This window comes from Penicillium vulpinum (genome assembly GCF_028829585.1).
Source record: "Penicillium vulpinum strain IBT 29486 chromosome Unknown utg000002l_segment0_segment0, whole genome shotgun sequence".
Taxonomy (NCBI): domain Eukaryota; kingdom Fungi; phylum Ascomycota; class Eurotiomycetes; order Eurotiales; family Aspergillaceae; genus Penicillium; species Penicillium vulpinum.
This window is the reverse complement of record NW_026643242.1, coordinates 1,103,581-1,120,685: the sequence shown is the minus strand read 5'-3', so window position 1 is coordinate 1,120,685 and position 17,105 is coordinate 1,103,581. Positions and strand designations below refer to the sequence as shown.

At 46.4% G+C, this 17,105-nt stretch overlaps 7 protein-coding genes across 7 annotated transcripts; 2 read left to right on the top strand and 5 right to left on the bottom strand.

Moving 5' to 3' along the window:
• Positions 1-101: 101 nt before the first annotated feature.
• Positions 102-1,024, bottom strand: pre1 (proteasome core particle subunit beta 4; the record flags this gene model as incomplete). Its single annotated transcript, XM_057251205.1, has 5 exons — positions 102-131; positions 307-369; positions 424-547; positions 621-870; positions 928-1,024. The coding sequence occupies 5 exons, from the start codon at positions 1,022-1,024 to the stop codon at positions 102-104; spliced, it is 564 nt and encodes a 187-aa protein (XP_057110530.1).
• Positions 1,025-1,417: 393 nt separating this feature from the next.
• Positions 1,418-3,235, top strand: N7479_003507 (ribosomal RNA-processing protein RRP9; the record flags this gene model as incomplete). Its single annotated transcript, XM_057251204.1, has 1 exon — positions 1,418-3,235. One exon carries the CDS (start codon positions 1,418-1,420, stop codon positions 3,233-3,235), a length of 1,818 nt encoding a protein of 605 aa, XP_057110529.1.
• A 941-nt stretch (positions 3,236-4,176) lies between these two features.
• N7479_003506 (uncharacterized protein) lies at positions 4,177-6,023 on the bottom strand (the record flags this gene model as incomplete). Its single annotated transcript, XM_057251203.1, has 4 exons — positions 4,177-5,526; positions 5,586-5,678; positions 5,745-5,864; positions 5,928-6,023. The coding sequence occupies 4 exons, from the start codon at positions 6,021-6,023 to the stop codon at positions 4,177-4,179; spliced, it is 1,659 nt and encodes a 552-aa protein (XP_057110528.1).
• A 796-nt stretch (positions 6,024-6,819) lies between these two features.
• Positions 6,820-8,420, bottom strand: N7479_003505 (fungal specific transcription factor domain-containing protein; the record flags this gene model as incomplete). The annotated part of the gene is made up of 4 exons (XM_057251202.1): positions 6,820-7,045; positions 7,118-7,952; positions 8,011-8,065; positions 8,118-8,420. Coding segments are annotated over 4 exons (1,419 nt in total), but the record flags the coding sequence as incomplete, so codon positions are not given.
• Positions 8,421-9,122: 702 nt separating this feature from the next.
• On the bottom strand, positions 9,123-10,256 carry N7479_003504 (phytanoyl-CoA dioxygenase family protein; the record flags this gene model as incomplete). Its single annotated transcript, XM_057251201.1, has 4 exons — positions 9,123-9,269; positions 9,322-9,404; positions 9,453-9,913; positions 9,967-10,256. 4 exons carry the CDS (start codon positions 10,254-10,256, stop codon positions 9,123-9,125), a joined length of 981 nt encoding a protein of 326 aa, XP_057110526.1.
• A 391-nt stretch (positions 10,257-10,647) lies between these two features.
• Positions 10,648-12,396, top strand: N7479_003503 (sugar porter family MFS transporter; the record flags this gene model as incomplete). The annotated part of the gene is made up of 4 exons (XM_057251200.1): positions 10,648-10,819; positions 10,878-11,179; positions 11,245-12,141; positions 12,199-12,396. The coding sequence occupies 4 exons, from the start codon at positions 10,648-10,650 to the stop codon at positions 12,394-12,396; spliced, it is 1,569 nt and encodes a 522-aa protein (XP_057110525.1).
• An 881-nt stretch (positions 12,397-13,277) lies between these two features.
• On the bottom strand, positions 13,278-14,557 carry N7479_003502 (uncharacterized protein; the record flags this gene model as incomplete). Its single annotated transcript, XM_057251199.1, has 3 exons — positions 13,278-13,721; positions 13,776-14,127; positions 14,181-14,557. 3 exons carry the CDS (start codon positions 14,555-14,557, stop codon positions 13,278-13,280), a joined length of 1,173 nt encoding a protein of 390 aa, XP_057110524.1.
• Positions 14,558-17,105: the final 2,548 nt, after the last annotated feature.

Sequence of the window (17,105 nt, the reverse complement as noted above, 5' to 3'; positions counted from 1 at the left end):
CGGAGTTCTTGGAGCTCGGGATGCGACTCAGCAATGTTGCAAACAAATCAAACGCCCATTGAATGCAAATGCCAAGCGGTGTACCCTCTATATACATAATGCTATTCATTCGAAGCGGTGAGCTCATAGGGCTGTATTTGGCAATTATTTATTCAAGTCTATCTAGGACTCTACTTCTTACTTGACTTCCAAGGTTGCTACAGCCTAAATCATGTCGACCGTTCGACTATCTCGGAATCAAAGAAAAACGTCATAAGATGTGATACAACAAACGCCATGGTATGTCGACCTTCAAGCACTCCGTACCACCTTATCGTTATCCACGGTGATCTCTTCCACGCCATCCTTTGTCACCATCTTCACCAGCATCTGTAAATGAGAGTGTCAGAATAGCAGCATTTGAGGGCTTCCTCAAGAACTTACTCCTTTGTAGTCAATGGGGAGTCTGCGCTTCAGCTCATCTGTGCACAGGGTGAGGAGCGCAAGGCCCTCCTCGCGGGTGCAGTCGGGATGGTGGTGTTTGTCAAGGATAGAGAGGCAGTAGTATCTAGCGGAGTCAGCATTAGTTATCTCTTGCCTATACTTTCGTATCGTCCGTCATCATGGGCCATGAAACATACTGGGCATAGCCATGGGCGGCATATGGTAGGGGCGCCAGCGACGCTAGGTAGTCAATCCAAAACAGGTGTGGCTTCTCAGTGACCGGATCTATACCACCTAGCAGCAAGTTGACTGTGTAGGGACTCCGTGACCGCAAGCTACGCGCCAATTCTCCCCGAACGAAATTGGCAACGGCGGAGGGGCTGAGCTCCGTGTCATTGCGCATACTGTAGAGTGCAGCGTTGGCTTGGATGTATTCGGCAAATTGAACTAGCATATGTAGCTCATTAGCATCTTGTTTATCTCGATGGAGGAGCAGCTACATACCGGTATCTCCAGACTCGCCGGAGAAGGCCATCAATGTGTGCTTGTTCAACTGTCGTGTCTTATCATCTTCAGCCTTGAGAACTGTCGGGCCTCTCATTGCGGCCTTGGATGCAGCAAGAATGACGAAGTCCTTGCCGGCGATACCCAAAAGAACCTCCCTAGCAAACTATTAGTGGCCATTTGTAATATAAGAGTACCATAAACTTGCATGTTTGCGATATGAGAGATAAATAAAAAAACAAAAAGCAAGTAGATGATCAGAGAAGACGAAGGGGAATAGTGGTTAAGTGAGGAGGACCGCGCGGTGAGCTTGACGCCTGGAGCTCCCGTGAGGTCAGCTACCTGCTGAGTCAGCCGCCGCTTAGCGCTTTTTTTTCTGCCAAAAAAAAGTTGAAGTTTCGATCTCCGCAGTCCGAGTCTCTCGAGAACGCCATACATTCAATTTCTTTATACAGAGATCAAGAACTGACAGGTTTGACCAAACGTCGCCATGTCATCCTTCTTCACTGTACCCAATTCGCAGCGCAAGAGGAAGAGAGACGACCGCGCCGCACCCCCAGGATCAAAAAAGCGAGGCGTAGATGCCAAAACCGACGCTGGTCGACGCACGAAAGAGAGAGAAGAATCGATCTCGGGTAGTGACTTGGATGAAGATGCCGCAATCGATACGGCAGAGTCAGGCGACGAAAGCGGATCGGACTCGGAAGATGGCGAAACCGCGGCGGACCGAAGATTGAAACTCGCTGAACGCTACTTGAGTAACATCCAGGAAGAAGTCGACGAAGCTGGATTTGATGCTGCGGATATCGATCGAGACTTGATTGCGGAGCGATTGAAGAAGGACGTCGATGAGTTCAAAGGGCGGACGTTCCGTCAAATCGCTACGAAATTATCTATCCCCACAGCGCCCCATTCATTTTTCCGTTCAGATACCCAGTCAAACACTGCCATCGCAGTCCATCCACCATTTGTCTACATTGTTTCAAAGGATAAGACTTTGACCAAGTGGGAATTGGCTACACCTAGTGTATCAGAGTCTACAGAATCGAACGGCGATAATGATACTTCTAAGCGGCCTCCGCGTCCCCAGCGCAAGAAGCCCAAGCGTGTGAAGTACGCTCGGGGTATGCGCAAAGTTGGTGAATCAGGCGAAGATCAAGGACATACAGGAAGCATTCTATCTGTTGCTGTCTCGCCTTCTGGAAAATTCGTGGCCACCGGTGGAGCGGACAATAAACTTATCATCTGGGACGCAGAGACTTTGACGCCAAGCAAGACCTTCTTGCACCACAGAGATTCGGTTTGCAGCTTGTCTTTTGCACGCCATATCTCAGCGATGAGTTCCGGAGAGCAGCTATTCTCCGGCTCGTACGACCGCACAATTAAGACTTGGTCTATCAGCGGAGCGGGCCACGCCTATGTTGAAACACTCTTCGGCCACCAGGATCATGTCACCGGAGTTGCTGCCATGACCATTGACGAATGTGTGAGTGTAGGTGCTCGGGATCGCACCGCCCGCTTGTGGAAGGTTGTCGAGGAAACACAGCTCGTGTTCCGTGGTGGCGCCTCAAGAAATGCCCCTTACCATGAGAGTAACATTGATTGCATTGCCCCCCTTCCACCCACTCACTTTGTCACTGGCTCGGATTCTGGCTCCCTCTGCCTTTGGTCGATCCACAAGAAGAAGCCACTCTACACCGTTCGTCTTGCTCATGGCTTGGACCCAATTCCCCCTCTGAATGTGTTATCACCCGAGACAGATGAGGCGACTGCCGCCCACAACACGCGCCACATGCGACCCATGCCTCGCTGGATCACAGCACTCGCTACTCTACCGGGTACCGACGTTGTTCTCAGTGGCAGCTGGGATGGTTTCATCCGCGCATGGCGCGTCTCAGAAGATAAAAAGACACTCATCGCTCTGGGTCCCATCGGTGCAGGCTCACCTGGTACTGTGACACCAGACACGCCCTCGCAGCAACTCAACCAGACTCTTGCCCTCGAGGCAACCCCTGTGGCGGATCAAAAAGAGCCAGAGCCTTTGATCAAGGGTGTCATCAACGACATCGCAGTATTCGAACGACGCCCTGAATCTGATATGCCTGGTGCAGACAAACGGAAATCTGAGACCGAGCAGGAACCTCGTGGGTTGTCTATTGTCGCCGCTGTCGGCAAGGAGCACCGTTTGGCTCGCTGGAAGTGCTTCAACAACAATTTCCATGAGGGCACCACTTCGGGAGGCCGCAATGGTGCTGTTGTCTTCGAAGTTCCGTTTGTTACTAATGACACAACGAAGGCTGATGTATAAATTTTGTTCATAATCTTCTGTCTCGATCTTGGCCATTGGCCGAGAGTAAAATGGGGAGCGTTGCTCGGGGTCAGGTGTATTTGGAGTCACATCTGTGTATTTTACCATTTTTGCATAAGTACCGGATATATTCGGTGCATTGAAGTCAATCATATCCCTATTTCGTGCAGTATTGTCCCTGAAGAGTAAGCTTTCTGATTGGGGTAAACGACTAGAAAAACTACATACACAGCACATCTTATGTGTAAACTTCCTTCCCTCAAATTTCGCAAGGTTTGTGCTTCCAATAGCCGGGTCTGCGCTATGTGGTGGTGTTTGTTGGCTGTTCCCATTGCTTTACTTTGATTGCGAGTAAGTAGGGTCCCCACTAGGTAGGTTACTGGCAGATGCGTTTTTTTACTTCGAATGGACTCGTGGACTGTTGTAGATGCATGTAGTCATCACTCAGACACAAGCAATATTAGCAATGACAATACGAAGGAAGCTATTGCGCTCTACAAGTTTGTGAGAATACAATGTGGAAAATAAGGACTGGATAAAGTAAAGCCTGGTGGCTTTCTTTATGAATCTGATGACGGATTTTGCGTCCGCGCTTTGTTGAGTGCGAAGAGACTAGGTCCTTCGACTTCACTGACAAAGGAGCACAAAATGTCAAGGTTGAATCGAATAAGGATAAATATGGGTATTTGTAGAGTACGGTGGAGCCGATAAGAAACAAAGCATGAAGATAGGATCCAGCAGTTGAAGGCATCAGAAGCAAAAAAAAGGCAAGAAAAACATACAAAAGGGCATGCTTTTAATATCAAAATGAAGACAAAACGCCAACCATGTCCACAGCCCTCTTAGCATTACCCAAGCGCCGCGCTGAAGCCAAAACAAAACATTAAGTAAGCCGATAAAATTCGAAAGCAAATGCCGCATCGGCGGTTGGAAGATTTCTTTCAATATGGAGAGAACCTGGCACGTCGCCTCTGTGTGGCCCTTCTTACTGGGCCGACAGGCTGATCGTCGTCGGAATCATCAAGGGTGATCACATTCTGAGCAGTGCTGCCGTGATGGATGGAACGACGCGCACTGGGTCTAGCAGGCCTGATAGGTGGCGAAGATTCTGATTCTTCTGATGAGTCAGGAATTGGTATCGAAGGTCTGGTAGGCGGCGAAGATTCCGATTCTTCTGATGAGTCAGGGATGGGTACCGAAGGCCTTGCTGCAAGCCATGGAGCATCGCTGGGGGCTTGGAACCAAGGGGACCGGTGTGGATATGAATTAGCTTGACGACGCGGTGCAGTAGTCAGGATTGCGTCTTCCTCAGATTCGGATTCATCCTCCTCTTCATCTTCATCGACCATCTCTCTGTCGTCCGAGACTATTGAGACTTCCTCTTGCTCCTCTTCATCAGAATCCTCGTCGTCAAAGTAAGGCGTGGTGTTTCTGTAATTGAGCCCAATCGGTAGGGGATGGTGGCCACCCTGAACATCATCTACAACAGTTCCGGTGGAACGGTCTGATTCCGATTCATACATATCGCCACTCCCGAGACGATGGCCTTGGTTTTCAATGAAGGAACTCGTGGGCGGATGGTCGTTTTCGGCATCGATGAATGAGTCTGACTCGTCATACTCATTCTCTCCCTCTTCTTCTTCCTCTTCCTCTTCTTCGTATTCACTCCCATTGGTGTTGCCTGAAGGGATATAGTGTCCATGATTCATTGGAACCCCTGGTGGCATTGGGATCAAGGTAGGTCCTCCTTCCATTAAGTTTTCAAGCCGGTCAAAAAGCCGACCAGCACCTGGGGGCCATGGAAGCCGCGGGGGGAAGGTAGGTCTGTAATATTGAAGCGCAAAGTTGCCCCAAACGCCATCATGGTCTTCAATGTCATCGAAGTGGTCAGATTCCCCTTGCTCACGCTCACCGTTCTCTTCCTCGTCGTCTTCATCATCATCCAGGGAATCTAAGTCGGTATCACTGAAGTCAGCTGATCCACTGTCATCTGAATCCTCGGAATCCGGCTGGTATCGGTAGCCGCACCCTGCGCAATTATCTCCTTCAAGTTCCCATGAACAGAGCGGACATCGAACCACTCCGTCATCAATGTCAATGACAGGTTTGAGTGGGGGAGGCTTTGGCTTAAAAAGACCCCCGAATAAACCTCCTTCGGTTGGGTGATCATTGGCCTTGTCCTGGTCCAGTTTTTCCGCTTCGTCCCTTTGGTTCTTTGAATGCTCCGTAGTCGTTTCCCCTCTGTCTAAAAGTTCAGCTCGACCTGTGAACATCTGTACAACAGCCCGGACCTGAAACACAAAAACTATGTCAGATACAATGAAACGAATTGAAGATTGCTAAAACCCACCAAATAAGCTGGCGCTGGTTGAGTTTTGACTGGTGCTCGGCAATCCGGGCATGTCCGCTTTGATCTTCCACCAGCAAACCATGATGATAGACACTATGTGAAGAATCCTGGTCAGATACTGGGATTAACAAAATAGTACAATAGTATGAAGCGACTCACTGAGTAGCAGAAAGTGTGCCCGCAGGCGATAGTAAACGGTTCGTAAAGGGGACGAATGCAGATACCACACTGTATCAGAGTGCGAATATCATCGACATGGCCTTGGAGGGTGTGGACCAGCTGCATAGCACGCGTCAGTGTCTACTTCTCGATCATTTCAACCAGACGCGGGAATTGACTTACCCCCGATGCCTCAGCCCCAGAACCACTTCTAGCCGCCATTTTGACCTTCTGGGGCTTGTCAAGAGCTGTATTTTCCACACCAGGAGCGTGTCCCATCAACCAGAATGCGCTTAAGGTGTCTTGGGGTGAATGCGCGAGGGCGGACAGAATGGGGTGGGGGTGTTCCGGAGAGTAAAAGTTTCGCGAAGTGGCAAGATGTGATCAACAAGTTTTCGCGGAGACACTCTAAGAATTTGAGTAATGCTGCGAGAATAGCTTGACGGTCTAAGATTGAGAGAAAGGCGCAAGGAGAGCAATAGTTTGATACAGATTCTTCAAGTCAGAGGGCAGATGTTTTGGTGGCCTCAGGCAAGCAATCACATAATCATGAGGAAGGGCCCCGGGGCTCTAACTAGTTAAGGAGCTTTGACCTGACAACTTAGTGACCTGTCACTTTTTCTCATGATCCTCATATGACAGTCATTTATTCTAGACTTGTCAATCTTGCTCAAAGGTTATTATTATTGAAATAGCCTGTATAACAAGTACAAATGCACATCACCTACTCCTTACGAGTGAGGGTCCGGAGATATTATAAGACACAGACGTTGCCCGGTTTTTGGCGTCCTTTTTTCTTTGATTCCTAGGACGAGGCCAGAACATTCAATAATGACTTATTTCTGTTCAATAATATAGTCGATCAAAGTATATTCAACATTACACCTCTAGATCTTGCATCAACTGGTTCGGTTTACTTACAGATCGTACTCTCCTAAGGTTTGTATATTATAACAGGATTTCCTCTTTTGTTGGTGTTCCATTTCCAGTTTAGTGCTCATTGAGTAAATTGGATAAATCTAAATATGTTGTCTCTTGTCTCAATGCAATGAAATCCATGAAAGCTTGGCGATAATCACGTCTTATCAGTGGCTTCGGAATAATGACCGCATATTTCAGCGCAAAATATCCTCAGTTCACTTAGTACTCGCATTGCAAGAGCACTGTGATCTTTGATATATTCAAAAAATGAGAAACAAGTTTGAATTTTGTCAATATATTCCACTGCTGCGTCTGAGTCAAGACGCTTTGCCTCTGCTGCAAGGGTCAAAGCAGCGGAAAATAGGGCAGAGGTTGTTGCCCTAATACGAGGAAAGAAGAAATGGAACATTTAGTTGAACAGGATCAATGAAAGCAGAAGAATTGAGACTCACCACGGACGATGGCGTGCCAACACAACCTTGTGTTGCTTGACCATGGACACAATAGTGTTGGCCGAGTCTAAACATATTGCTTTTGACCTTGCAAGAAGCACATCCGAAGAGTAGGCCCATCGATGTTGTAGAACTCGGTTCACCTTCATTCGATAGAACAAAAATGAGAGAGACAATGTGGTTTGTTGCCACAGTACCCAGGGTGGATATTGTTCCCCGTCTTTGGCTGGTCCTCCAGAGAGCTCGAGAAGATGGGCTGGCAATTGTGAGATAATATTAGCTAGGGCTTCATCCGTTGTCAGAACAAGGTCTTCAAGAAGATTATCTCCACCCATATTTTCAATGGTCCCCATTTGGATTTGAAAGCGATAGTTCGACTTTGCTAAGAAGATCATAGCATTGTGATAATCCACCGGACGTGGCCTCTTGACCGCCATACTTGGCTCGTCAATTAATCCTGTTGACAACTCTACATCTGACAAGACCAGTGGCAGCCTGACATTGAAGTCTGCCTCGTGGATGCAGGGCGGACGGGCTGGTATGCACAGCCATTCACAGATGATCAAGGTCCACCAAACTCGTCGACTGATCTCTTGTGTAACAGGGTTGTCAGACACCATGGGAGGCTCCTGATCCATTCCCAGAATTTGGCCCATCCTTATACCTGTAGCTTGAAGAACTGGTTGAAGATCAAAGTCCCCAACATTTTTGGCCAGTCCGAGAAGTATGGCAATGGCCTGTACTGTCTTGAAATCGGGGTTCCGCATGAAATTCGCCTCGTTGAGGAAAAATAGCGCCGTGCCGTACCAGTTCTGAACAAGCTCAGACGTGTTTTCTAAGATGCGTTAAACTTGGGAAGTATTGACATGATTGAGGAAAGTGAAGAGTCAAACCTAGGGGCAATCCCGCTCTTCTAGCTTCGTCCTCATCCATAAACATAAGACTCATCTATGATTAATTAGCTCTCTTGCTTAAAAAAAGACTGGAAATATTTCCTCACTGCTATGAAGCCAAAATATACAGCAAGCCAGAGAGCATCACCACCAAGGAATGTCCCGTTCATCCAAGCAGACTCATGCTCTAGCTCGAATGTTTGCAGATGAACTGCAAAATGGATCCATGAGGTCCACGTAAAGCCATGATGCAGTAAAACATCACTGCAGTCTTTGCTTGGCATCCAGATGTCTGTTCGATTCCACACTTTCTGATGATAGACGCTTTTGCCGTGTTGCAGATTCGTTTGATGTTCGAGAATTTCAGCAGAGCTCTCCTGTCTAGGGTATGTAGAAGATGTCGATTTCCGCTGTTTAAATAGGTTTGATTTGAATAGCTCAGCCTTTAGTCGGTTATTTTCTTGTTGAAGTTCAAAATACGACAAAACTGGCTCTTTCTGCTTTGCACTGTCTCTATTTAGCACTAGTCTAGGTATACCTATACCGTACTACTTGACACACCTGATGCCTCGGCCTTTGGCGTTGACAACTTCTCTTGCACACGTACTTTCAAGGCCTTTTGTAAGACAAGTTCCACATGGGACCTGCTTGTCGCACCTCACCCGACGTTTAGCACATCTGGAACAAGCAGTGGGTGCCTTTTGGCTCTTTCTTGTGGCCGCCATTAATTGAGGGTATGCGAAAACCAACTCCAGCAAAGGTACAAAGGTTTAAGTTTATCTATGACCCGAGGCTTGATCCGATTGGTCTTTTGAGAACATTCCATGATTGGCCAATACCCCTAGATTCCTTATCAAGCAAGGCCTATAGGGCTCAACCGCCAAGTCATTTTAGGGTTGATCATGTTGATCGAATTCTTACTAGGGGTTTGACCAGTATAAGTTGGCGAATGCGAGTTTTCGGATGAATGAGGGACTTTTGGTATTGACTAGCTATGGTGCGATGTACACCTAAGGTTACAGAAAAATCCGACTCCTGGTGCGCGATCTATCAGGAGTCTTGAGAAAGCCCTTCAGAAGGTATTCGTACGCAAGAGATCTGATATCAAAAATTTAATAAGAAAATTTTCCCGCCAACTTCAACACAAGATCGGTCTCAATAGGCTCCTCATAAAGACGCTTTGTCACGTCCCCTTCCTCTTCTTCTGGGAGGTTTGAGTGACTTGTTTCAGTGAATAGATTGTCATGGGGCCAATGTGTCTATTCAATAAGTTAACAAGCTACCTCGATACAGAAGAGATGGGATACTCACTGTTCCAATTCGCTGGTCAAAAAATTCGCCCTTTTGCTGCAAGATATCAGGCGTTGCAAAGGAAGCTGGTGTATAGCACGCATCTACGACACAGTTAGAGAGACCAATGTGGATGGGGAAAGAATACCCACAAACAATGGCGCGCAGATTCTGAGATGATGGAACGCAATTGAAATGCATAGTGCGAGAGTCCCAGAGAATAAGATCGCCAGCCTCAGCAGTCACCTTGTGAATCTCACAGCCTCTTTCCTCAAACCACTTCACCTCGCTCTCGTCAAAGCCAAACCAATCGCTAGGTCCCCATGTTGGTCGACCAATTGTACCCGAGTGAGTCTTAAAAAACTCGGGCATAAGCTTTGTAGATCCCTTCATGACGAGAAGACCCCCTTCTTGAGGACCATTTGGTGCAAAGTTGAGAATACCCTGGACACACTGCATGCCCTCTCGCAGTGGGCTCTGGTCAATATGTGGCCAAGGCTGCGTTTGTGGCAGAGTAGTACCAGATGGAAGCGTGAAGTTTATTCCATCAAAAGAGACTAGAAGCTTGTCTGTTCCCCACAGTTTTGCGAAGGCTTCGATTACTCCCTCTTCCCTGTAAGATCGATTCTTAGATGCGTCTCGCTAGATATAGGATTGAAGACTTACGTCCGGGCCTCCCATATGAACTTCTCATGCTGGACACGATATCCATGATACATTCCTCCCTTGATGTGTGTGGGTAAATGTTGTTCAGTCCAAGTTGAGCGATTGTTTCTGTCAAACCCGAAAGGGAAACTTTCCAACCACTGAAACATCTTGTCGATGTAGTATTCACATCGCGCTGGTGAGATTGCGTTCTTCACCACAACGTATCCATTTTGGAATAATTCATCTCGCCAATCTCCGTGAACTTTGGAATCGTCCACAGTGATTTGATTGGTCGTTGGATGAGGCATGATACAAAAGATGCAAAATCGGGTGATAATTTTGAAGATAATATTGCTAGATTTGAAATACTCCCCTTCGATAAAAGCACCTTGATATATCCTCTTTATTTAAGCTAACCTTGGAAGTGTATACATATGTAGTTATGGATGTGCCTCGGAGTAGTTGGGCGGAAGCTGCCGCGTCTCCGTAGATAAGCAAACTCGCGCGAAAACTCGCGCGAGTTGAAGGTTCTTGACTGTTTTCATGGACATCGATAAGCCCTTTGACTATTATATGGTCAATGAATCTCTACTCCGTACTATGCTCTCAGATACCATTGATCATGGCAAGATATAAGTTCAATGGATTTCATTGGCTCTTCCAGACTATGTCACCCTGTTCCCTCTTAATCTTCACAAAATGACTGTCCCTGTTCAGGAAATTGAAACTCATCGCTTCGACAAATGGCGGAAAGACCTTGGTCTTCGCAAGCTACTAGCATGGCAGGCTACAATTCTTCTATCACAAATGACCACCGGCTACGATGAAAGTGTGGTCGGAAGTTTCCAGTCCATGAAGCCTTGGGTTAAAGGTCCGTAGATCCTTTGTACAATTTTCGAGACAGAAACTGACTATACCACTCTTGCCAGATATGGGGAGCCCCGATCCATCCAAAATCGGACTCATCACAGCTATTGTCTTTGTTGGGGGTTTTGTCGGTGCTCTGGTTGCCTCACCCACTGCGGACTACTTCGGGCGACGAGTAGGCATGTTTGTTGGATCAAGCTTGACGTTCGTGGGAACTATCATCCAAACAGCTGCACAAAATGCTGGTATGTTTATTGGCGGTCGCTTTTTGATTGGCTTTGGAATTAGCTTCACATGTATTGCTGGTCCCTCACTGCTCTTCGAACTGGCCCATCCGGCGATGCGTGGCACAATATCTTCTTTGGTATGACCTTTTACTAATATATCCAAGCTATCCATCGCATCCTCTGCTAACCCTGATATTTTTAGTTCAACGTACTTTGGTACGTTGGCTCCATCATAGCGGCATGGACAACGTTCGGCACGGGATACATGTCCACCAGCTGGTCATGGCGTATACCGTCGCTCATTCAGGGAGTTCCCGCACTCTTCGTCATGTTATCCGTTCTTTGTGGTCTGCCCGAAAGTCCGAGATGGCTTTGTTCAAACAATCGCGTGGAAGAAGCCCGACAACTGCTTGCAAATTACCATAGCAACGGCAATTTGCATTCAGCTCTTGTGATTCATGAAATGGAAGAGATACATACCTTGTTGGAGACTGAAGCAGCCGTCCAAAAGAGTGGTCAAAATAGCTGGAGTATCCTCTACACGTCGCCAGCAAATAGGAAACGAATTGCCCTGGTGTGTACCGTTGCCCTCCTGACGCTCTGGAACGGTCAGGGCGTAATCGCATACTACTTCAGCCCTATCTTGACTAGCATTGGTATCACCTCTACACCCCAGCAAACCGGCATCAACGGTGGTTTGCAGATATGGAATCTGTTTCTCTCCCTAGCAGGAGCTCTGCTAGCGGACCGAATCGGCAGACGAACTCTCTGGTTGACCTCATTCATCGGGATGATCATCGTCAACGTCCCATTGACTATATCATCGGCCATGTATGCCCAACATGGATTCAAGGGAGCCTCGTTGGCCGTTGTTGTATTTCTTTTTCTCTATAACGCGGCCTTTAATTTGGCTAACAACCCACTTCTTTATTGCTATCCAACGGAGCTTCTGCCGTTTGCAATTCGGGCCAAGGGTTTGAGTATTCAAGTGGCTGTCTCACAAGCAGCACTTACTGTCAACCAATATGTTAATCCCATTGCACTGGATAGCATTGGATTTTACTACTATATTTTCTACCTGGGAATGCTTCTACTTGGTGTGAGTACAATTTCTACTACTGTTTCCATACCTTGGGCACTAATGTTTTCTACGAAGACTTTGATAATATTTTTCACGTTTCCAGAAACGAAAGGAAAGACTGAAGTTGGGCTCGCTGCTCTTTTCGAAGATCCCAAATTGAATCGCGCCGACCCAGTAATGCTCGAGGGGTTGGAAGCCGGATTCGATCACTATCCAAAGTCCTGTGAAAAGAGTGCTGTGATTACCAAGAATGAGGCGTCGAATTCACTGTGATGTGGGATATGAGCCTGAGGTAATATATAAGGCTCATGAGATGTACTTTATATATCTTGTCGTGAATTCTAATGCATATGCAATAGGTAATCTGATTCTAGACATAATGAATCCATCGTTAATACTACACGTACCTATAGAACATTGAGATTTCTATAAGTTGGGTTCTTAAAGTCACAGTAGCCTACCCTTTAAAATCGCTAAATGGTCTTAGTTTAATATCTTTGGTGTCACTTATCATACATAGAAGAATCTTCTGCATAGTTTACGCTTTAACCACTTTCATAAACAGTGGGACATCAACAAAAAAAAACATCCGAAGTTCATATAACGCCCCAAATATCATCTTGGATGAAATATACCTACATCGTCAATGGCAGAAAACACAGGACCAGCCGACAATTCTTGTGTATAAAAAAAAATTTTACATCTATGTTTATGCAGTTAAGATGAAAAATAACTATAGAAAAAGACGATAGGTCAAATTAGCCAATCATTTTCATTGTGCCGGATGGTGATATGTCACGTGATGAGCAGAACAAGTTCAATGAGCTCAGACTGAAATTTACTTATTTTGGACTTAAATTTACGCTATGACTCTGACTCTGATTGCGGTCGTTAAATCGGCGCGAGATGGGCAAGGCCCGAGGGAATCAACTACAATCATTAATGTTCTTTAGTAAAAACCAACATACAACTTCAATTTACTATACGAAATAAAACTCCGAATAATGACCCGAAGACCCCCAAAAAGGACCTTCAGACCGAAAGCAACGATCAAATCGTTCTAAAACTAAAACAATGGTCGTCTCATCATGAACTCTTCAGAGCCACATGGCCAAGGGTAAGCCAAGTATTTCTAGCTTTCCCGGCACTGAGATCTACTCTTTCGCAGCGCGGGCCTGTTTCTTGTGCCATTGCTGTTTCAGTTCCTCCGAGCGAAGATGGCTGTCATCAACCACGCCCTTCTGGACCTTATCATCTTCAACAATCTCCTTGTCCATATGCTCCAAGAAATCGATCTGTTCGCGGATGAAAACCTTGAGGCTAACCGTATCAAATTGACGTCTTGCTCTTTTCTGGTCCCGCATGAACCGATTGGCGTCACGGAACCGGTCCTGGAGCATCTCGAAGCGATACTCCGCGAATTGATGATACAAATCACCAAGTATCGAGATAGGACGGACCGTTGTGAGAACACTGTCATCCTTGATGGATGACGATCGGGGGCGGAAAGATGTCACCATTGTGATCCGCTCTGTCATACCAAGTGCCCGAAGCGCTTGGTGCTCGATATACCGACCTTGCAAAACCACAGCCGAGCCCTATGGAACATTGTAAGCTTGGAGTACCGGTGATATGGTGGTTAAAATGCTTACCATTTGCGGCCCTCGAACTTTCACCACCTCGCCATTTCCATTTCTGAGAGCAGTCTCGCCGCCGATCATGTCCGTACAATCGGACAGCATAGTCACGCAAACAAAGGGATAACTATCAGTGTGCCAGTCCACGATAGGACTTTCATCTTCCTGCTGCTCACTCCTGGCCTCGCGCTCTTGTTTCTCTGCTTCAGCAGCAAGATCTCTCGATTTATCTTCCTCGCTGCTCACGGAGAAGTTGATATGGCCAATCTCAAAGTCCATGACAGGGACAAGGTCGACACCAGCGATACTTGAGATAATCTCTAGGGTCTCGGGGCTTTTCCACGCATCATAAATGAACGGCGCACAGCTTCCAAAGTGTCAGCAATTCGCCCCATGAGTATATCAACATAGTAGACTCACTCCGCTGCGTATCCTCGCAGTTGACATTGAGCCAGACTGCTCGAATATTCATACTTCTTTCGCACCTCCGGGTTCAAAATCTCCTTCCTCATTTGCTGGATAGCTTCGGCAGAAAATAATGAGAATGGCTCCGAGACACCAACAGGAGAAACCCCTTTGCTATCAGAGAAGCCCAGCTCTTCCATCGTGTACAATTTTGAGGGCGGGGTGAACTTGAGATGTTTCGACGCATCAAAGGTGACAAGTTCTGACATTGAGGCAACCCTCTTCGACGGGAAGACCTCTTTGTTACTGGCCAGCAATGGCCGCTTGCCGAATTGGAGCCATGCTGGCGAGGAAGGTATCGGGGCGGAGATCAATGTTTCCACGGTCGCCATTTTTCTACTGGAGTATGAGCTTCATGGCTTTCTTTCATAACTTCAAACCCGAAATAAACACCACCTATGACATCCAATGATATGTATGTCAAAAGAAGCATTACTTTCGGTTCCGCTTAGATGTAATTGAACATACATTTGCTGTCTTTGGTTCGAAACTTCAACGTTACCAGACCTCGGTATTTGGGAAGGATCGAAGAGTTTTCTATCTTGTTGCCAGGTATGTATATAGAATAGAAGTGAGCATGTCAGTCATCCAGAAAGCAGACGGCAATGACGGATTTATAGCTTCGACCTGATGTTCATCGCCCAATTGCACCTCTATATCTTGCCACGACAAAGATATCAATTGATGTTCCATGTGACACGAGAGTTTATCCGTGACTCCATCGACCTTCCTGCATAACGGTCCATCTAATGCGCTAGATAAGCAGGGGACGGAGCCCATCGGGTTCTCTGTTCTATGCATGCAGGATTGCCTCCAGTCATATTTGTAATTTTTCCAAAAATCATCAATCCCACTATGGAAAAAGTTCCCAATTTCGGTTTGGCGTCTCCGGGTGACAGGGTATGCCACCGGGGAATTTATTCTCATTGGCTTTTATAACTGCGAAATCTCTCCGCTGGTGGCAAGACTCACGAACCCATAGGTGTGGCAGCTCGGAGGTGGGGGGACTCCAATATAGGCATACATGTTAACGCTCCAAATTTGGATGTTCATAGTATGCTTCGGCAAGACTGAGAGGGTTGCACTCGCACAGTACCTAAAGAGAATGAAATCCCGGGTGGTGTATACAAAGCTAGCAACTTCAAAACTTACACATTTAGCTACAGGTCCACAGCAAGCGAATAACAGTGGAAATAAAAGCCGATTCATCCAGCCTTACCGAATACCGTCCCGGAGAACTCATCATAACAGGCTCTAGGATATAATGGTGAGTGACTATCTGAATGATCTACATTGAGCTACGTGGTATCGAAGGATCCCATCTGATTTCTTAGAATTCAAGGCGTGTGGGGTATGGGGATGAAACGCCACACAGAAGACACCGATATCATACTAACATTGACGCTCCGGTATGTTATTGAATGGAAATTTTGACTCGTTTTGGATGTAGACTAGGGTAGACAATTCCATGCGGCTGCTTATCAGAGGGACTTTCGTCGCTATCTCTCCAGGGCTGTCGTGTTTGATAGCGGCCTCCGTGCCGTCCTTCCCATAGATGCAGCTAGGAAGGACGGTTGACGCCCGTGTTTCTATCTTTGATCTCTCTGCGGTGTTTCAATTCGAGATATCCGATTCGATCCCCTCAGTCTTATGCCGGGTCTATTTTCTTGGCCGGATCTATTTCCGGTGCTTATGAATTCTCTGAAGTATGGAAGTATCTCATCCCTTCAGGACTTCACGCACGTAGTTATTAAACCCATATCTGTAATGTCGCTCTACGGAGGGGAAAAAATATGCCAAACAAGAAGTGCCAAACCTAATCGAATGCCTAGAATTAGATCGCAATCTTTTTCCAACTCTTGAAGTATCTTGTGGGTCAGAAAGGAATGGGAGAATAACACATGACAACTCAAGTGGCGTTTATGAGAGCTGTCAACCCCCAAACACAAATCCACGTTTGTTACTAATAGGTATATGCACTCGCCTGTTACATCCTGTATATAGTACAGCAATTCAACACAGATATGCTTCGTGATGAGCTGTCTATCAACGCCTCTTTTAGCGACCATGTGATACCTACACAAACGCGGAGGTTGATACTACTAGTAGTCAAGGTTGGATAAGTGGGGTATTTGGAGAAGGCTAAATGGGTAAGTGGAATAATAATTAATAACAAGGCTGCAGCACGTGGTCCTTGGGCCAATCCCGTCGCTTTTTTGCTACATCGTCTACTCTATGTATGCATCTCAGTCGGTCTGAACTTCAATATAGGCTACCACTTGAGCTTGCATACCTTTTTGCGGAATGTCCACATAGAATGTACTATGCGCTTCACTGCTTAAGTTGGCGTGCATATCAATGGCACCTCTAGAACTTTGCGAGGGATTTGGTCTTGACAGCTTACCTACATAATTATTCAAAGATGGTCGTCACCATTGAGAGGTCAAATCGGCGAGGAAGGAAGCGCTCGGCTTTGTTGACCGACTCTGCATGCTTCTACGGAACAGTCTCGCATCTCTTGGCATAGTATCCATCGGAGCAAACAACCGTGTGAACGCAGTAATAGATAGCCTCGCAAAGCACCGCAGTAATATCTTTCGGATCTTCCAAAACAAGTACATAATACTACTTACAATAATGTGTTTTTGCTAGTTCCTGAGAATATATATAATTGCTTTCCCCCTCGGTATCCTCGTTGAAATGCTGCGATGGTCACAAATATATATATAACGAGTTATACATAGATTGAAAAGTTGTACTTTAAGATAAGGCCTTCTAATTTACTACTGTAGGTAAATTAGACTTAACTAAGAGCTTTACCTATGCAGATATTTCCTTCTAGAATTATATGAAACTCAAAGCAATAGAAAAAAACATGAT